The sequence below is a fragment of the Neovison vison genome, chromosome 11 (assembly GCF_020171115.1).
Source record: "Neovison vison isolate M4711 chromosome 11, ASM_NN_V1, whole genome shotgun sequence".
NCBI classification, from domain to species: Eukaryota; Metazoa; Chordata; class Mammalia; order Carnivora; family Mustelidae; genus Neogale; species Neogale vison.
The window spans coordinates 208,757,682-208,778,460 of record NC_058101.1 but is presented as its reverse complement, the minus strand read 5'-3'; the positions used below and the strand labels follow the sequence as shown (position 1 = coordinate 208,778,460).

Here is a 20,779-nt window from a genome sequence, read left to right as displayed (position 1 = left end):
CCCTGGGAACGGCTGGGGGACACTCTGCAGAACCAGACGGGCTTGATTCCAGCCAGCCGGTCCGGCGGGCGCTGCCCCTGCCGCCGCAGCGGGAAAGGACCTGGACGCCGTTCCCAGAGCTGGGTTACGAGAGCCTCGTCTCCAAGAATGATGCCGCCGGGGGCTCACAGTCACGACGACGCTCTAGCTCCTGTTTTGCCAGATGCATCGCGGTGAAGCCTTGATTCCAAAGCTGTAAGGAGCATTCTTACTCCGCGACACAAAGCCGAGCCGGCAGGGTATTTAGTTTATGAGACATGCCACACCGCAAGTGAAGTCTGCCACGGAGATTTCCGTCGCACCAATTGGTGTTCTCTGATTAGACATTCAGGAGTCCCATCAATCTCGAAAATCAGGGTATATACTTTGGGCCCCTTTAGATAACAATACATGTGAGTTATTTTTGTAGAATGGCATGATTGCCCCTGTCCCAGACGTGTGGACGACCCCTTAGAGACGCATGTCCCCTAGGGAAGACGTCAGCAGAGCGCGGGATCCTGGTCTGGGAACGCGGGCGGGTTTGCTTCTCGCCTAGAACAACCTAGAACAAACCACAGCTCCTCAGGGACGTGAGCTCTCAGCTGCAGCCCCGGGCACTTCTGGGACCCCGCAGGACTCAGCGGGTGCCCTGGGGGCATTCTGTGGCACAGGTAAGGGATGTCCCTAAAACCCAGCTGAGGAGTTTGACTTTTGGAGTCTGCATGTGAGTGTGAGTCTGTGCGCGTGAGTGTGAGCGTGTCTGTGTGTGTGTGAGTGTGCGTCTGCACGCGTGTGGGTGAGTCTGTGCGTGTGAGTCTGCATGCATGTGAACGAGTGTGCACACGGCACTACGGACACTCTCAGAAGCAGCTGCGGGAGGCAGGGGCACCGTTGCCCCGAGGATGAGGGAAGCAGGTGCCGCCCCAGGCCCCAGAACAAAGGCTGGCACTTCCTGACAGAGCACCAGGGCCGCACACGGGGACGGGGTCTGGGACGAGTGCACAGACACGGTGGGAACCATGTCTATCGCTCCAAGACCAAAGCGAGACCAGCACCCAGGATGGCCAAGACGCCGTGGGGTGGCCCAGCCAAGTCCCTACGGCCTGCCAGGGGGTTGCTGCCAGGATGGCAGGGCAGGAGCTGGGCTGGGGAGGGCAGGGGCCTGCGGACTCCGGAGCAGGGGCAGGGGATGCGGGAAGCCCGGCGTGCTGCCAACACACACGCATCGGCGTCGGACGGCGCTCGCTGCTGCCCTTGCACGTGGGGACTGTCACGGCGGGGACCTGGCCTCTTTGGAGGACCGAGGCTTCGTGTGTGCGGTGGGCGGCCCTGCGTCCATTCTCAGCACACGTGCTCCCTGCACCGGAGCACTTTGCACACACGCACACACGCTCCCTGCTCCAGGACGGCCATCAGCCCCGCCGCGGTGCTACACGATACGGCAACAGCAGCCCCGGGGAGCGCGGGACGCCGGCCCTCCAGACGGCTGCACGGGCCTGCAGCTGGGGGCTCGGCAGCCCCGGGGACAGCCCAGTCCCTTAATCAGCGTCAAGGCAAAACACATTTAAAACACAGTCATGTTTATCTGACCAAGCCGAAGCAGAACCGAGTACAATCTACCTTGCAGGGCTACCCTCAGGGAGCGATGACAAATCAACACAGGAAGGTTTCCAGAACGTTAGAGCCCGGACTCTGGGGGCAGAGGGCCCGCACTGGGCCCCTTTCCTGCCCCCGTCACTGGCTCTGAGGATCTAAGTTATGGCATCTCTAAAAAGCCCCATAATAACATGTCATTCTTCCTAGCAGAAAGCCCGACCCATGTAGGAGCTGTGGTTACAGAATTCCTCACCCATCTCCTCGTCCTCACCGTTTCCATGGAAGGGGAAGGGGAGAGGAAGGATTTATTCGCAAAGCTGAAGAAAGGCTTTCGTATACAGGACGCGAAGCCAGAGGCTTCAAATCCATTAGAGCTGTTCAACACCGGTAATACAGACGCTTAGAGCAGTTACGCACAAGGCAATCATCTAATTGCCAATCAGGAGGCCCAAACTGCGTGGGTTTTTTTTACTAAAATACGGATCCTAAATATAGTGCTTCAAACCCCTCCAGATGGTGAAAGGGAGCAGCGGGAGGGCTGCCCCGGGGGCCCCTTGGCAGGGCTCTGTGCCCGCCCCAGGAAGCGGGGACTGCGGCCCCACAGACCCTGGGAATCCTCACTTACCACACACTCTGCTCATGGCCAACACCATGTCCTCATACACTGAAAGGAAGAAGGGAAATGTCCCGTTACAAACTATAATTTTATCACAAGGCAGCAGTTTCTTGTTTAATTAAATCGATACAGGAAGTCCTGATGTTCATTTGAAAAATGAAACATTAAAATGGCAACATTCATCCATAAAAGGCTCCAGGGGGTCATAAATCCCTCTAACCTGTTCCCTTTTCACATGAGGAATGAGAAAACCTGACTCCACATAAATCCAACTATACATTTAAGTGACTCACTCCCCCCCCTCCGTTTCGATCATTCTAACTCCATTACTAATGGGAGCAAACTTGGCTTATGATGATGGACTAAAATGACATTTCCTATAAACGCAAAGTAGCAGCACGCATTTTTCCGCAGCGCTGACGCGGGTGTGAAGGCAGCTGGAGATGGGTCTTCTACTGCGCCGCGTCAGGGAACACACGGAGGCGTCTTCCGAGCGCGCCGCCTCTGGTGGGCAGGACAGATTTCTCTGGGGGAGGACGAGGAAGGCTTTATTCTACCTTTGCCAGCTATCTCAAGCACAGAGACATCTTGGCCTCTCTCGTCTTTCAGGGTTGCCTTATATTCACCCAGGTCCTTCTTTGACAGCTGCAAATAAAACACATCCCGGACGCACGTAAGATCAATGCCAAGACAGGAAGTGTCATCAATGCTGGATAGTCACTCCCCTTGCAAACCACAGAAAATTCAGGATTAAAAGGGGGAGCTAATGTAGGATTTCCAAGTTATCTGAAAGCCCTGCCTTTGTTTGGCCTCCCTCCTGCTCCGGGAACAGCGGGTACCTTGGGTATGAGGAGCTGGCAGACCCCCTTCTCCAGATCCGGCAACGCTTCTGTTTCATACAGGGCATCATCCTTCAGCCACTTGAAAACTGTCTCTTTCTTGGTGTTTGCAACCTACGAGGCAGAAATCTTTTGGTTAGGATGTGAATTACTCTGGCGTTTAAGAAAAAACTCTCTGGGGGCACCTGGGTGGCTCCGTGGGTGAACCCTCTGCCTTTGGCTCAGGTCGTGATCTCAGGGTCCTGAGATCGAGCCGTGCATCGGGCTCTGCTCAGCTGGAAACCTGCTTCTTCCTCCCCACCGCACCCCGGCCCTGACTTCTCTCTCTCACTCTCTCTCCGTCTCTCTTTTTCAAATAAATAAATAAAAGCTTAAGAAACAAAGTCTCTGGATTTTAAATCACAGAGTTTAAAAAAAATACCATCAATTTTCATTATAGCCTCAGCCAGAGTCTTCGGGAAGAGCTGTCAGTCCTAATAATGGCAAATATGTTTCTAAATTCCAGCTTCTGCAGAAATCATTACGCCCCCACCATTGCATACAGAAGGACACGTCGTCCTAGCCCGTGAAATTACGTAGCATGAGGAGCTCTTGATTTATATGAAATGTCAGTAATAAAAACAATTTGTAAGCAGTGTATTTTAAATTTATAAACCGTGGGAAGTATTCTTAGAGGGCCGTCAAACCGTTTGGTGGCTTTTTGGCAACGTGACATTTCAGGTGTGTCTGCAGAGAAGGGATGAAACCATCACAGCAAATACGCCCCACGAGAATGGAAACTTTCCTTCCACTAAAACTCCTCACAACTCAATCTGTGACATGAGCCTACGTTTGACACGAAGCTTTGCACAATTCCAAAGATGAGGAAGCATTTTGGTTCTCACTGTCTGCTGTGTTCGCCCGTGGATGAGAACCAAGGCTGGTTCCTACCAACAGACTGAACTGGCCACGGCGGACCATTGAGACCCGTGATTCTGCGTCTACACCCCACGCGGACTCAGTGAAAGTGATGTCGGGGACACAAACCAACCAACTAGAAGCGTTCAGACGGCGCGACGGGTTCTGACCGCACACTGGTCAGCGCCGCTCAGAGCGCCCGTCGGCCGCGAGCTCGTGTCACCCGGGACAACTCCGGAGACAATCCCCAGGACAGCGGGGATCCGGGATGTGCTGCCGCTCCCACTCGCACCCCAGGACCCGGCAGCACGCCCCGTGGCTCTACAGATGTTTGCCGAGTCCACGCACCAGAGGCAGGAGCCCCGTTCTCCAGTCGGGACCATGAGAGGACCCTCGACGGCAGGACGGCAGCGCACGGTCCCGCAGACGACCTCCTTCCCGACACTTCAAGATCTTGGTGCCCGTACTCCAGGGCCACCCCAACCCTTACCCCCTTCACCTCGATTCCGTGCTGCACCCCCTCACTCTAGTTTCCCAGATATTTTCCACTGTTGGCTCCTGCGTGCTAAATACGAGCCTGTCTAGCGAGCTCCGATGTCTGTTCTCTGAAACAGACCCCGCCGGCCGCCTGGTCCTAGAGCTTGGGGTTCTCACACCCACTGTGAAGTGAAGGACCCACTGTCTTCCCTCTGTACTCTCTGTGATTTCTCCCTCCTGCTCCTTAAACACAGGCACCAAAAGTGTCCATAATACCTAGAAAAGAGAATGACAAGACCCCCGGAGATATCACGCGGCACAGGCCTGACCCAGTCTCCGAGAGGGAGCTCCCCAGTCCCCACGTCTGCCACACGAGAACTCCCTAGGAGATTTTCTTGTGTCTGACTGAAATTTATTTTATGGTAAACTCTGCTTTTAAAAGATAGTTTTATAAATAAATAAGCAAATATAAAAGATAGTTTTCTGTGAAGTTACATTATGAAGGTACAAACCCTTGCGTAAATTTTCTCCCCGTGCTTCGTTATGCAAGTACGTTCAAAAAAGTCATCTAACGTATTACTAAGGGGAAGACCACGTAGGATGCTTTGCAGCGCCACAGGAGCTGGGACACGGCCACACCAGTTAAGTGTGTCAAACTGCAGAACGCTCCAGTGTCCGTTTCTGTGTTCGGTCCCTCCAGTATCCGCGTTTAGAAACTTCTGACTCTCTGTGGTCAGGGAACCTGACATTCCATCGTGTGTCTACAGAGCGGGGAGGACACTAGAATGATCTCCGAGTGCACCGGGAGGGAGAAGTCCCACGGGCCCCGCAGCCGTGTAAGCACACGCTTAATGCCCTCCCTCCAGCCCCCGCACACCAGCCCCCACACTCTGGTCCTGACCGACCGCTCTCCCCTCCTCAGGCCAACGCTGCCCCATCCCTTATCTCTCTCTCCTTGGCCTTCACCTCACTTTTGTCCCGAGCTTTACTGGGATATAATTGTCATTTAACATTGCTCAAGTGTCAGGGATACATCCCAGTCCTGGGACATGGCCAGCCCAGCTGGGTTAGTTAACACATCTGTCCCCTCGTGCAATTACTCTTTTTCTGGGCCAAAACCAGGCATTACTGGTCCCCGGTCCCTGCTGTAGCGCTGTTCCCACAGCTGGTGCTCCTGGAGGTCTGTTCCTGCACATACCGGTTTGTAGCCTCCGCAGGAACGAAGACTTACTTCAGTGCTCGATTCTTAGGACAAAGTCTAAGCTTCTTATTTCCAAAACATTCCTTCTTTCCTTAAAGAAACCATGCGAGCAGCATGGAAATTACCAGGTGCCTTTCATCGCAGTGAACTTCCCAAACGGCCGCTCGCTGAAACTCTTAAGCAGTTTAAATCGCCCCTGACTGTCCCCTGCACGTCCCCGCGGCACTGTCCCCCGGGAGGCGCGGACACCGCAGTCGATGTGGAGGACACGGCGAGACGCGAAGTCACGCGGCGCCCAGCACGCTGCGCGGGTTCGCATCCCATGACCGGCGGACGCTTCCCGCGAGGCCCGTCACAGCCCTGCGGGGAGAGCCGACCGCCCCCTCGCTGGAGCCCGGGCCTCACCTTACAAACAAGCCGAACTTCACACTCGTCTGTAACGTCCCAGTGCAGGTACTCCGCGAAGTGAGGGCCTGGGGGGAAACGGGGAGAGATGGCTCTTTGCAGGGAAAGACAAGGAAAGCGTGCGCCCGCGTCTGTGCGTCCGTCCTGCGTCTCCGAGAGCGCTTCGGCAGGGCAGCGGCACTAAGGACGGGACGGGACGGGGCCGCAGCTGCTCTCGCCGGTCGCTCACGCGGTAAGTACCGAGCTCCGGCCCGCAGGAAGCTACACCGCGGACGGCGGCCGACCCCGGACGTGCCAGGTCCCAGACCCCGACGCTGGCTCGGGCGGAGCGTGCTGGCGGCACCGCGGGGTCCGCGCCCTCGCGACTGGTCCTGGGAGGCCTGAAGCCCCTGCTCGGACTTCGGACGGTGCCGCAGTTGCAGAGGTGACCCTGGAAAGCCACGGCCAGACCCCAGGAGGTGGGAGTGTGCGTGTGGACGAGGCGACGGCGAGGAGAGGAGCCGACCGACCCGGGGGTTGCCTGCGGCGCGGCGGGAGTCAAACGCGCGTCCCCGGGAAGGGCAAGGGCGGATGCAGCGAGCCCGCAGTCCTGCCGCCTGCCACGTGCTGCTCCCAGTCCTCGCACCGAGAGGAGATGAGGGTCTGCGTCACCTCCGTCTCAGCGGCAAACAGAAAGACGACTCGGTTAGCCGGTCGGCCCCTCGGCCACCCTGACCATGCCCTTGACTCAGGAACAGGAAATACAAACACTCATCTGTAGGTTCTGGGGCTTTTAAAGGTAGAAGCAAGACAAACACTCGGATGAAAATAAATGTAAAGTGCAAAGAACAGAAAAACACCCAAGTTTCCACGGATGGGGAACGCCTGACTTCGTGATCGTTTGTAACAGCGTTTGCAGCCACTTGGCATCGAGCCGAATCGGCCGTAAACACACTTGGAAACGCCCAGTCTGCCCGGCTCCTGGGGCGAGCCCAGACCTACCTTGCTTCCTGAGGAATTCCTTCCTTTGAAATTCAGCCTCGTCTAGGACAGCCTTGAACGCTGACGTCGATATTGAAAGGAAAAGAAATGAGAAATGTTTGAGTCGGTGTGGTCTGAGCAGCTGGTGGACTTCCTGTCTCAGGCGCACAGACGCACGCGGGAGGGCGTACCGTCTCCGATGAGAACCAGAGAAGACTGATTCTTGGCTTTTCCGTCATGAATCTGCACGGTGTAGGTGCCTTCGTTCTCAATCGTAAACCGGTCCATGACCATCTCGATAATGCCAGTAGCTCTGTCGCACTTCATTCTGTGTTTCTGGAAGCAACGGCGGAGGCAGGGAATTAATGCCCAGGAGACTCCCTCCCCCGGTTTGGTCTCTGACTTTCATTCACCGTCGCATCTACCACTACGCCCTAAGGGACTGTGACACACACAAAAACGCAAAATGAGATGGTACCCGTGGAAACGCTCGGTGACCCGTGCATGAACCAAGGGACACGCGTGCCCACTCGGTGAGGCAGCCCGAGGGCTGTGCGGGAGTTGCCTCCTCCGGGAAGGCTCCAGCAGGGACGGCACACACCCGAGACCGGCAACCGGCACGAGGCAACTCAGGACGTGACGAAAAGGTGGTGTGCCGTCAGGGCCCCCTCACGACCGTGAGACGGAGCTGGCCAGCAGCACCCCACCGTCAAGCACCATGCTGGCTGTGCTCTGAGGACTCAGAACCGTGGCTTCAAGGCCACCGCGTGGATCAGCGCCACAGAAGCTGGCTGTCAGGTGCACAGAGACTTTCTGGAAGAGCGTGCGTGTCCAGGCAAGCCTGGTGCCTGGCGCTCCCCTCACTCCTGAGGCCCAGCTTGACGCAGCGTCTTTGCCTCCCCTGCTCTGTTCCCTCCGGACTGGAGCAGGGAGGACCCACTGGGAACTGTCCCAGGAGTCGGCAGGGTGCCCTTCCCGCCGCTTCCCTGCTGCTCACGCGTCCCCTTCCAGGGCAGATCTCCGCCCCGTCCAAGTGTCCACCCACCGCCTGCCACACGTCCTGCCGCACGGCGAGCCTCCAGAACCCGGACTGTCCTCACCCTTCCCACGCAGCGCCTGTGTGCCCGGAAGGCAGTGAGCACCACAGAGATGTGTGTGGGATTCTCGCTGACGAGGTCATCTCGCCACCCGGGGCACCCCACTGGCTGTGGTCCCGACAACCGCACTGTCACTAATTCCCCACCAACAGCACCTGGTTGGGGACACGTCCCCGCACCACCGAGCCCATCCAAAGCTCAGCTTCCTCTCACACTCCGCTCCCTTGGTCGTGACGGGCTCACAGACCCCAAATTGTTTCCTGGTGGCGAATGGACAATGTCTTCTTCCAGCCTTGGACCAGACGGTATCGGAAACGGAGCCAGGATCGCGGGGCCAGAAGAATCACATCCAAAGACCGAGTCATCTCAAAGGCAGGGAGTGTGCAGGCCGTGGCCCTGGGGCTCAGGGTTCTTCTCTCTGGTGACGGCTCGCGATGACCCCGGTAACCCGTAGGATGCTCCCTGCAGACTCTCCGTCTCCCTGTGAGCCCTGCAAGGGATCCAGCAGGGTCTTCCCTACCCGAACCCTGGTCTCAGCCCGGCAGGGGGAGTCCCGGGGACCGGGATGCGCAGAACAAACACCCGTGATCTGTGGTCAGTGGCAAGGAAAGCAGGGCCACCCAGGGAAGCCCCATTGCCCTCAGGAGCCACACTCTGCCTAGAATGCTCCTGTTCCTAAGAACGCAGAAAGAATGTCTCCCTGCAGGTGATTTTACAGAAAATCTGTCAACGGAGGGAGGGAAAGTGCTGCTCTCTGCCAGACGCTGTGCTGTCACCACGGCGACCTTCTGTCTCTGAGCCACATTCAAGTTCAGCTTTCCAAGTGCCCTGGCACAAGGGTTCAGGTACAAGCAGAACAGCCGCGTGGCCCGTCCGTGTGAGTTCACGTCCCCGAGCACCGGGCGCCGTTTCCAATCTCTTCTGCCCGACCTGGGAGGCTCCAGACGCCTCCTCCCGCCACACACCTCTCTCCTCCCGCTGCTGGCCCCGTTGATCCCACTGCCCGTGCTCAGCATGGGCCACGGCACGGCCAGCCCGGCGTCCTGTCTGCCTCTCCAGACTCGTCTCAGGCACCCCTACTCCGGAAACCCTCCTCGCCACCTCGGCCCTCCCAGCACTGTCCCTGATCCCGGAGGACCTTGCAGGACTCTCGGGAGGCTCCTGTAGCCCGGTTGCCTGGTGCCCGTTCTGCAGCTCCGGGACGCAGGCCCACACGCCCCCGAGGGTCCCTACCTCCTGGCTGGCTCTGGGGGACAATCAGAAATGATTTGTAAAATGCACGCAGGGGAGAGGAAGAGGATGACCGTGTTCCCAATGATCAACCGTGACACTTCTGGTCCTGCCTGAGCCAATATGACGTTGAGGTTTTAAGAGACGAGAACCCACCCCCTGGCCTTGCCTTCCAGCAGACACCACCTTCACAGCTGGACTTTCCGCTGTGATTTCACGTGCGTGACGCACACTCTACAGTCATAGACTGTGTCTGCCTGGGAAACGGAGCCCGGAGCTTGGTCTGTGGGACACGAAGGAGAGACGCAAATGAGCGCACACCAGCCTCAGCTCGCTTTCTGAGCGGGCGGTCACCGAGAAATGGTCCCGGTCGCAGGACGCGGCAGCGTATGTCCTCCGGGCAGACAGGCGGTGGCAGGCGGCAGGCAGGTGGGGACAGAAGCGAGACACCGCACGGACAGGAGCTTGCTAGCTCGCGGCTCGCCCCGTCCTTCTGAGCGTTTACTTCTGACCACGGAGAGCAAATGTCAAGCCGCTGAGACAAAGCACCGTCTTCCTGTCCGATCCACGAGCACCTACAGCCCCTGCAAGGACAGGACCCCAGGAGCCGCCCCACCGGGTCCGGAAGTAAGAACGCAGGACCTCACAGTCTTCGTGATCCAGTAGCTCTTCCAGTTTTCTCGGCTACGACACTGCGGGGTCTGGGCAGGTTTGAGACATTAATTAGGCTTCTTGCGATTGCTGTTACGCAGCAGGATAGAGTTCAATGATTTTATGGGCGCCATAAATACAGGCCTTGATGTGACTCACACAAAATAACATCAATCTCCCCTCCCGGAAAAGCCACCTGTGGATTGCTCATTAGGCCGGTGACATAGTGCAGCCCCTTCCCAAAAGATCAGCCACGCAGCAAAGACGTCCGTGTTTAAAGCCAGCTCTATGCAGCAGGGAGGAAATGCCCATCAGAAGACCTTCTACAAATAAGCACAATTACACTAAATTCTTCTTCATCTCACGGCACGGCCTCTGCTCGAAGAGGGTTTCTCCAAGTGCTCGACCGTACGGCGCGCTCTCCCAGGGACAGAATGCGTTGCCGCTGGCTTCCCCGCAGCCGGAGGGAAACGCCTGCATGTCCTCGAAGGCCACGGCTCCCTGTACCCCTTTCATGTCCGTCGCCGTCTCTCAAGGGTAAGACAACTCACACCGTCTTTGTCCTCCTGGATTTCTGCCCGACACCTGCTCCTCTAACCAGGTAAACCTCACCAAACAGCCGCGGGGACAAAGCCTGGACCAGAGATGAGGGGTCCAGTTCAGCGCCACAGTGAGCGGGCCCCTGTGTGGCCCGAGCGATTCCTGCATGTCAGCGTCCCGCGGACGTGTGGGCAGCAACACGGACAGGGCTTCCAGAGCCAGCAGGACGCTGAGCAGGCTGAGCAGCATACACGGAATCCCGAGGGCAACGAGCAGAGGGGGTCAGGGCCCCTCGCTCTCCAGCCAACAGGAAAGGAAGGGCCCACTGAGCAGGTTTTCCCTCAGCTGCAAATGCAGCAGCTGTGCCGGAACTCGTGGACGAGAAGTACACGGAGGCGTACTTGGTATTCCACGGCCAGAAAGGGAATATTTACAATAACGGTAGGACGCATCGCACACAATGAAAAGCAGACCCAGGGCGCGAGTGTTTGTGTCATAGCATTGCAGACACCGTGGGCGGTCCTGCCGCGCTCTGCCCAGATGGGCCACAAAAGAGAGCAGCCTAGAAGGTTAGGGAAGGCGTAGACGCAGATCTCCCCGTGGATTCCTTCCGTGGGACGTCTCGGTGAGCAGGACCCGCCCACAATAGGGTAAGAAGGCACAGCTTCGAAACCAGGGTGGAGAGTGAGCGGGCCCGTCCGTTAGGGACATCCCGTGCCCCCCACGTCACCTGAACCTTTTCATAGCACCAGGCTCAGCGTCTCTAAAACCAAGTGACCGTTGTTTGGTTCTGGTGGGCCCGGATTTCAGGGATTCTGATCTCTCGTCTAACCCAGGCCAGTCCCTGAACGGGGCAGGCCTCAGCCGTCACACGTTCATCTCGCCAACCGGCTATGCCCCGATTTCTGCAGCTCAGAGGGGATGAGAACACACCCAGGACCCGACCCGAAGTCCCTGACCTCCGGAGGTCCTCCCCCCCCTCCCGAACCCGGGGGTCCCGCGCGTGAGCTCACCTCGCTGTCAGAGACTTCCCGGTCGTTAATAATAAAGCGGTAGCTGGCGTCTGGTGACAAGTGCTCGGCCTGCAGCCAGAAGCGAACCTGGCCCTTATCAAAAATCTCATAAGCTAATTCTGATTTCAGAGGAATTGCTACGGGAAGAAGAGAAATCAGGAGTCAATAGTGCACGAGTCGCGTCGGAGAAGGGCTGCTTGTTGGAGGAAACCATCGAGCCGGTTACTGAGGTTCTGAGGATGGGAAACCCCGGAGGGTTGAACTGGATCATGAAAACCGGAAAACAGAAACAAGCCGCAGGTCGACCTGCCGCTGCAGGTACAGCCCCGTGGGCCGCGCGCTCAGCCTCCGGCTCTCCCCGCGGACCGCGGCCCACGCCCGCCTGCGTGTGACTCCGTAACCGGAGACCCCACCCGACAACTTGCTGGGATTAGGATCAGCGACGCGAAACCCCAAATTCAAAACTCTCTCTATGCAATAAAATTTCTGCGAGCTGCACTATCAGCTCGTGTTTGCTTCCAGCCAGCAGGTGACACGCGTGGAGGCTGCTCGCGTGGAAGGAACAGTCGGTTCGCCCACGTGCTCCCCGTGAGCCCTGCACCGCAACGAGCAGGCCCTCCCGGCTCGCCGTCGGCCGGCAAGCAGGCGGCGTCCCGCGCTTACTTACTAGGGTTCTTGATTTCGTTGCTCAGTGCGATCAAACGTTCGAGCTCTAAAATTGAGAAAGATACGTGCATTGGTTTTCGAGCCAGACGTGCAGAAGCTCGTAAACAATCACAATCTAACCCCGAGCGGGGATCTGGTACCACCAAGGCTTCACTGTGTAAGAGACGCTAAGGAGTGAAAAGGCAAACGGGATTTAAACCACCTTCGAACGCTCTCTCCTGAGACCCTCGCCGTGTAATAACCCCACCGTGAAGGGGAGGGATGGTGGGCACGTGAGGCAGAGTTTGGGGACAGTGGGGCTGGGGGCAGGGGCCGACTTTGCAGAGGGGGCTTTCAAGACACCCATTTCCAGCCCCTCAAATTCCACACGAACTCCTTCCTAATATCGATCAGGCGCTGAGACTGTGCGGGGGGTCTGGTGATTTCCTTCCCTTTGCAAGACGTCCCTCAAAATGCTTTGCCCACCCAGGATTTCACTGGCTGTGCTACTGCCACAAGCTGGAAATAAAAATAAAACGATAAAAATAAAAGCATCACTCCGGAAAGAGGCCCACGACCGAGCCAAGAAAAACGGAAGGTTCTGAGCCATTTCCTCCCTCCTTCCTTCCTTCTTAACTGGAACTTAGAAAAGAGACGGCCGTCACGAAGGCATGTGTGAACACGCTTACTTGGACCGAAAAATGAGGTCAGACTTTCCCTGACTGGGTGCTTGGCTTGGCTTCCCCGTTAGTCTAACGGTGGGAATTTCCGTAAGTCAAACGAGTGAAATCGGCAGCTCCAAGGTTTTATCTAAAGGGTTTTTTAAAGTCCACATACGTTTTAAAACATGCTGGAAGTTTTCGTCCTTTGCAACTATTTAAAATTAGAGTGAAAATGTCACCTACAAACTTAAAACTGGTGCAGAGAAACAGAACTCTTTTCAGGATTATTTAAGGATGTTTTGAGTTAAACCCAGAAGACCACTGAGTTCGGGTCAGAAATGGCGGCTTACAAGGCATTCGGAGCAGATTCTGGACCTGCTCCCGCCTGTCTCTGGACACAAGCATCCTGAGGACCCTGGGCAGCCGCGTCCACACGGACCCCCGGCCGCCCTCCCGCTGGGTCTCGTTGAATCTGCCCGAGCTTCCCCGTCTGCCCAGCGTCAGCTCCTGCCCTGCAGCGGCCTGAGCATCAGGACAGAACCTCCTGGCACTCGTCCGTGCCTCGCATCCCTGCCCACGCCTAGTGACCCTCCGAGTCAGGTGTCTGCGGGATCACACTCTCGCCTGGCCCCGCCCAACACACCAGCGGGGAACTTTGGGTCGGCCCTCCAGGCACCGGGCCTCCCAGAAGACCCCGTATTTTAACAGGGGACTCTCGACCCCTAGACAGCTCTAGAGACCCGGAGAACGCCTGACATCTGACCGAGCTATCCCACACGACGGTGCTCCCTCTGCCTCACCGTGAGTCTGACCCTGACTGTGGGCCGGTCCGTCACAAGCACTGGACACAGATCACTACAGTCCCCAGCAGCACCAGCGTCTGCCGCGTGAGCCCCGCTCACCGGCCAGGGATGCAGGTGCGTGAGTCTGCCCCGGACAGACCTGCCTGTCCCTGGGCCCCCGGCTGTGACCTGGCTCTTCTTTCTGCCGCCTCCTGCTTGCAAGAGAGCAAGAGATTTTGACTCTGCCGGCTGAATCTTAGTTCACGCACAGAAAACATGGATTTTTTCTCTCACCGTCCTGACTCTCCCGTGCTGGAACGGAAGCAGCCCCCATCCGTGGTCTCCCGCTAATCTCGTGGCCGTACTTGCCCATCCGCTCCCCTCCGCTTGCCGAGCTACTGAAATGCATCGGAAGCCCACCTTGGGCTCTACGGGGGACGCTCTAGAAGCCCCCGTTCCCGGCCTGGCGCTCCTTACACGTCTGAGGGAGCGTTCGCCTCTGCGATCGCCCCGCGCCCCGGCCCCCCACGAACAGGCGCCCGTCCCCCAAGCACGTCTTCTCCACGCTAGCGTCCGTGTCCCCTGCCGAGCCCTCCCGCATGCTCTGTCACGGAGCCCCCGACGTTACCTTCCTCGTCCAAGGCAAAACTGGAGGACACTCCGTCCGTGTCACTCACGGACACCGAGTAGGTGCCCAGGTCCCCTTTGTCCGGGTTTTTAAAGTACAGCTTCGAGCTAGAAGGAAGATCCGCGGGGCACGTCACGTGTCTGTCGGCGGCCCCGGTGGCCCCGGGCCGGCCGCGAGGGGACTTACTGGTCTCCCACTGTCTCGACCCGGAACTTCTGGTCGTCCGCGAGCTCCTCGTAGGCTTTGCACCACGTGAACTGGGACGCGTCCGTCATTTCCGGGCAGTCGAAGCTCAGGTAGATGTTGCCTTCCTCGTCCACGCCGGCACTGACCTCCTTCGTGCCTGCGGAGAGGGCAGGGTGCGCCGTGTCACAAGCACGCGGCCTCCGTCTGGAGGCGACGGCCTGGTCCCCACCGAGCCATCGGCTTCCCCTGCACGGTCCCCTGGGCCTGAGTGGGACCCGCGGGAGGGCGGATGCTCCCGGAGCAGGCGGCGGCCGGAGCGGACCGGTTTTAAGTCGTCCTGTCTCCGTCTGCTCCCGTCTCTGCGTCCGGTCCCGCCGTAGAGGACATGTCGGCCATAAAGACCCTCCTTCTCCCCGATACCTGACCCCTGGCCACTGGGAGGGCCCCGGGCACCCCCGATATCACGGCACGTGGCCTCCTCCCTCTGCCCTCCTTCCATGGGGGGAGGGGAGGGGACCTGCTTGTCCCTTCTGACCAGGTGGAGGCCGGCCCCACACGGACCCGTCAGAAGCTGTCCCTGAGGAAGCAGAGGCTGGGGAGGACCCGTCGGCCTGGGCAGGCACAGATGCTGCCGGCTACGACGAGGGCAGAAGCGCAGAGCGCCCGCGGCCGAGGACGTGAGGCCGGTCCCCAGAGAGCGGAGGAACGCGGGAGACAACAGGGTCTCCGGTTCGCGGACCCACCACCCCTTCCCCTCGTACCCCGTGAGCTGCCTTCGCCCTCGGAAGCACTTTCCGCTGACGTCCCTTCCGTGGGCCTTTGTCACTCGCCCCCAAGTTCCCCGTCAAAACTCAGCAGTAACGAGCGAGACCATCGTGCCCTCCGCATGCGGTCTTACTGCTCCCAGTGCGGACCCCACGACTGTGCCTATGGCCTCGGGGCCGCAGCGCGGCTCGGGGTGCCGGGGCCGTGCAGGGCCGGAGGGCGGCCTGTCCCGTCTGCCGCTCGACACCGTGGACACGACGTCAGGAGCCAGCTCCCTGCGTGGCGCACACAGACACGCGTCCCGGTCCCCACGCCTGGCGGCCCTCAGCCTCCCGCCGTCCTCAGCAGCCACACGGTCGCGCCTCACCTGGCCGGGCCTCCACGAGCACCGGCTCAGACACGTCCGACGGCCTCCCCACCCCGCTGGCGTTCACGGCCCGGACCCTGAAGACATAGGTCTTGCCCTGGTGCAGGTCACAGACCTGAAAAAGACAGAGACCGTGTCACATGCTAATCAATAAGTGAAAAGGACTTTTCGTTCTTCACATTTGACCAAGCACACGCCCCTTTTGTGAAAGAAGGAAGAGCCTTGCACAGTGAGCTGGGAAAGCGGAAGGTGAGACAGACTCACTCGTCCACAGCCTGACTTAGCAAGAAGAACAGACTCTCTTCCATGTTGAGAGAGGCGTCCTGTCTCCTCCGCCTGTCTCAAAGCAGAATTAAAATCCTATATCCCGCCGGCAGCCGAGCGGTCCTGGTCAACATAACGCTATGGGAGGAAGCATTACTTCAAATGTGATTTGTAACCGGGCCAGAGTTCCCCTTGTTCGGACACATCAAAATTCAGCCGTTCTCTCCTTGCACGTGCGTAGCTTCTGTGAACCGTGATCGGTGCTGATACGTAACATACACATCAGCTATTTCCTCAGCCACGGACTGGACCAGATCTCTGGAAGCTGAGCAGTTCACTCGGTGTGGATCAGAAGCTGATCTGGTCTCGCGGGGTTGGACGGCTGCCCAGAGGATGCAACCGTGCACACGACTCAGGTGTGGGCCTCTGGTCAGCTGCCGCCGTCTACACCACACCACAGAGCCCACAAGCAAGCGGGCCAAGCCTCTGCAGGAGGACAGCGGGGACAAAGAGCCAGGACGGGTGGCTGACCCCCCCCCCCCGAGGACGGGAGTCACAACTGCCCCAGCGAGGGGTCGGCTGTCGACGCTAAGAACAGAACCACTAGGAGGACAGGAGTGAGGAACGTGCACACGCCCTCCTGTCCGAGGTCTTACAGCTGCGCGTGCATGTGCGCCTACGCGCGCGACTTCTGCGAGCCGTCACGAAGGACACGGGTACGACACAGGCCTGACCGTGGACACACAGCGGCCATCGCCCCCGCGGGGACCGTGCACAGCGCCACACGGGACGGTTTGAGCTGCTTCAGCAGCTGGCCTGGCGGCGTCGAGCCCGTCCAGGAGGGACCAGAGACCCCGTCCCGGGAAGGTGGGGGACACGGGAGGGAACAGCGTCACCTTCAGGTAACGGTTGGCAGTGGCTGCCTCGTTCACGGTGCCCCACTCCCCAGCGTCCTCTTCCTTATAGTCCACGAAGTAGCCCGTGATGGGGCCGCTGCCGGAGTACACGGGGGGCTTCCACAGCAGGACCAGGGACGTGTCTCGGACCTCACAGAACGTCAGATCATAGGCAGGACCTGAAGAGGCAGACGTCGTCGGCCGTGTGTGCATGCACCAACCCCGGGCGTCGGCGGCCGCAGGACACACGACTCCATCGGCCCCCAGACCTCAGGACTCTACGTATCACATCGGCCTTCCTCACGCACGTCCCGGAGAACGTGTGGAGCACGGAGAGGGGACAGTCGGGCCGGCGTCTGGGGACCGTGGCACCTCGGAGTCACTCGTGAGGCCCTGTCAGCGCTCAGGCCCGGCAGGTGCGGCTCACACAGAGAGCGGGTGCACGGACCAGGGACACGCGTGGCACCCGCACCCCCGCCTGACCCACGCCTGCTCCTCGAGCCCGGGCACTTCACCGGCTCAGACCCTGGAGCCTTCCACGGGGGCAGCGCGGACTCCCGGGTCCAGCGGCCTCGGGCGGCAAGAGGAAAATGCGCAGGGGCTGCGCCTGAACTGCGTCACCCACATCAGGGGTTGCGAAGCCCTTCGGGGGAGCCCAGAAAGTCTCCGGAAGTCGGGAGAGCTCTCCTTCCACTGGCGGTTCTAAGGGGCCCAAATTCGTTCTGTTAAACAAGGACCACTCAAAAGGAAAGGAGGGAAAAGACACTATACTCTGCCCACAAAATAGCTTCAACTTCAGTTTTGCTAAAACAGGAGCATTTTATCCGTCCCGTTTAGGTTCGTGGCAGACAGGAGGCAACCAGTGAAGACCCAGGTTCTGAGAATTGATGAAAACAGACTTAAAACGTGAAGTCCTGATGCAAGCAGATTAGCAACTACCCTACGTTTTTGAACTAGAGGCCCCAGGTCCCCCCGGGTCTGGGAGAACGGGGCCTCTCACACTGGAACCGCAGGGTCACACTGTCGTCGCACGGCCCCTCCTGCCCGGGGCCGCCTTCCCTCCCCCTCTCGCAACCCCGCTGACCACCCCACGCTCGTCACTGCTCAGCCTCTGCCGGGGGATGGGGCCACCTCGTCCGCAGCGGCGCCCCGTGCCCGGCACAGGGCGGGACACCCTAGCACGCGCAGACAGAACGCCCACTAGTTCTGGGGCTCATGACCTCATGACACAGAGGGCAGCTCCGTGGTCCGGGGGGGCGGGGGCTTCTCACCAGGCTCGGGCATGGTCCAGGCCTCACACTTGAAGAGCTCGCTGGGGTCCGACGGCTGCCCGATCCCGGCCAGGTTGGCGGCGGCAATTTTGAACTCATAGAGTGAGCCTTCTGTCAAGCCCTCCACCTGGGGAGATGCATGTAAGTTAACACAGGAAGTAAAAAAACCGCGTCACTGTTTGCCTGTTGGAGCAGTCACGACCGACTCCTAGAATGAACTGTGAGGGTTGGGGGCTGGGCCAGTAAACTGGATGGTGCTGTCCCAGAGGGCTGTGAATGCAGCCGCCATGCTGTGGTCGCTTAGGGAACCTGACCACGTTGTTTCCTCCTGTCACCGCGCCTATGAGGATGGCACAATGACCCCCACGACAGCCCATCTGAGGCTCATGGAGAGGAAAGCCACAGAGAGTGTGCGGAATAGCAGGCGTGGGGGCCTGCCCTTAAGCCCATATCCCTTCTGCAGAATCCCCAGCTGGAGCCCGAAGCCAGACTAGCCTAGCTGCGTGATGCCCTGCAACCCATCACCAACCCCCAGCACACGGACCGGCAGCCCTCAGGTCGCGCCTGCGGCCGCAGGAGGTCTATGCCCCCAAAAGTACAGGGAAAGCCTTGACCAGAGCCCTCAGCCCTGCCCCACTGCATCCAAGTGACATCGCCTCCTGGAGAAACAGAGCCTCGAGAGCAAGTGTTTGAACGGAGCTCACATCCCGGCAGCCCCGCGTTCTGCAACAAGGGGCTTCTCTCTGGATCAGGGCCCTCGTCCTGCACAGCTCGGCATGGCGGTGGGGCTGACCGTGCACAGATATCGGTCATGTCGCACGCGCACACGCACCAACATGTGCTCACACAGTCACACACGCGTGCATATGGGCTCCCACACACGTGCGCACACGCATGTACACAGACTCACACGTATATGTGCATACGCACACACCTGCACACAGAATCTCTCACACGTGCACAGACAGGCACACGCATACACACATACAGACCCCCACACGTGTGTGCGTGCACATGCACCAACGTGCACACACACACACATGCACACGCACACATGCCTGTGACCTAAACCACACAAAGGAGCAGCGGAAGGCTCATGGAGGTGGAGAGAAAGCCCGTGGCTGGGGAGGGTTTGCCCCTGGATTTGATCCCTGATATTCCTACTCTAAGTCGATGTTCCTTCTCTCTCTGCCTGGGCAGAACGTGTGTTTGGGCAAGTGACTCGCTCAGAGGCTGTGCACACAAGCCTCTCTGAGCAGAGCCGTGAGGAACAAGCCTGGGCAAGGGTGTTCCGACAGAACACCAGCTAAGCACAGACGCACCAGCCCTGTACAGCCACGCAGTGACGGGCTGGGGGCCTGGGGCTGCTCCCAGCAGGGACACGAACCCCACACCACCCGCTTCCTTGCCTCTCCGCCTCTCCTGCGTCTCAGAAGAAAATGCTTCCTCGGTCCAGTTCTAGAGCTTCTCCCACGAGGCTGTGAAGTTTTCTGAACCTGCTTGTGTGTCTGCGTCACATTATGTAACGCCCTTGAACTCTGAGTCACGATTGAAGGACTCTGCCCAGAACAGGAAACCACCCAGCGAAAAGCAGTGGGCCCATAAGAACCAACCGTTAAGATCCTCTCTGTGACGGGCGAAGAGTTGACCGCGTGCCAGTTCTTATGGTGAGCTTCGCGCTTGTCTACGTAGTAGCCGAGGATGGGTGCGCCCCCGCTGAATTTGGGCACCTTCCAGCCAAGGATCATGGAGTGGCCATCACAGTTCAGAAGCGTGACCCCGTAAGGATGCGAAGGGACAGCTGCAAAGTCACAAAGCAGGAAGGTCACCCCAGCCCCCGCCCTGCCCTCCCTGGGGCCGCTCCTGCTCTGCAGAGGGGCCCCCAAACCTCAACCATCCCTGCATGTTTTCATCTGTTCCTTTAAAGACGGTAACTCTCGGTCCTCTCTATTCACTGCGATTCCTAAATAACTCCCCCAGGAAATCACACACACACACACACACACACACACACACACACATCTTCCAATATTTCAATAACACAGGAGCAATCCATTATTCAAATCTGGCCTGGGTGGTTGAAACAAGAGATTTCCCCCCCTCCTCTAGGGAAAACCTCCAGGAGGAGCTTTCTTGTGACATCCATGAAGAATTACAGCCGTGCCCCATGACCAGAGACGCTGCACGTTACTGCCCAGCCGGTCTTAATTTCCCACATCAGATCAGTTCCAGTGAGTATGAATTCACATGAGTTCGTTTGGAAGTGGACCACCTTCTCCAAGGGCCTGAGGGAGGGTGTGCCTCTGTTCCCCGAGCCCTGGCCCCGGCTCCAGGTAACCTGCATCTGGTCATTCTCTGTTCCCCAAGAGATAGGTGACCGGGGAAAAACCTGTTCCCTTCACAGAATAAAACTGTAGACAACTGCTTTGTCGTAAGTAGGAATGGTAACATTTGGAAGTCCATCCTGGGTAAAACGGACAGATCAGAATAATGACCCTCAAACAAAAGAATGATTTTGTGCTATACTGACCACCTAAGTAGTATCAGGTTGGGCACTGCTTGGTTGTTCCCTAACAGGACTTTCTGTGTTGTTAGGAGAGAAAGTTGAACTTCCGAAAATGCGATAATTTAATCAGAGACAAAAGTAAATAAAGAGCAAAACATTTCTCTCAGGAATGAAAGGCTATCAGTATGACTCAAAATAAGTAGCATGTGACATTCGTGCCCCAAATGTCCCCGGGCACGTGTTTGCCGTGTAGCCCATTTTGCATGA

General features: G+C 58.4%; 1 protein-coding gene across 1 annotated transcript in view; it reads right to left on the bottom strand.

The window, feature by feature from the left end:
* Positions 1-20,779, bottom strand: part of MYOM2 (myomesin 2) — a 71,723-nt gene that overhangs the window by 14,881 nt on the left and 36,063 nt on the right. The window contains exons 18-31 of the mRNA XM_044224122.1: positions 19,620-19,807; positions 18,007-18,133; positions 16,736-16,914; positions 15,576-15,690; positions 14,444-14,600; positions 14,258-14,364; positions 12,208-12,252; positions 11,541-11,677; positions 7,201-7,345; positions 7,031-7,090; positions 6,050-6,117; positions 3,070-3,183; positions 2,788-2,875; positions 2,240-2,278 (exon numbers count right to left, since the gene is read on the bottom strand). Of these exons, the coding sequence (XP_044080057.1) occupies positions 2,240-2,278; positions 2,788-2,875; positions 3,070-3,183; positions 6,050-6,117; positions 7,031-7,090; positions 7,201-7,345; positions 11,541-11,677; positions 12,208-12,252; positions 14,258-14,364; positions 14,444-14,600; positions 15,576-15,690; positions 16,736-16,914; positions 18,007-18,133; positions 19,620-19,807 (1,569 nt within the window). The remainder of the gene's footprint in view (positions 1-2,239; positions 2,279-2,787; positions 2,876-3,069; positions 3,184-6,049; positions 6,118-7,030; positions 7,091-7,200; positions 7,346-11,540; positions 11,678-12,207; positions 12,253-14,257; positions 14,365-14,443; positions 14,601-15,575; positions 15,691-16,735; positions 16,915-18,006; positions 18,134-19,619; positions 19,808-20,779) is intronic.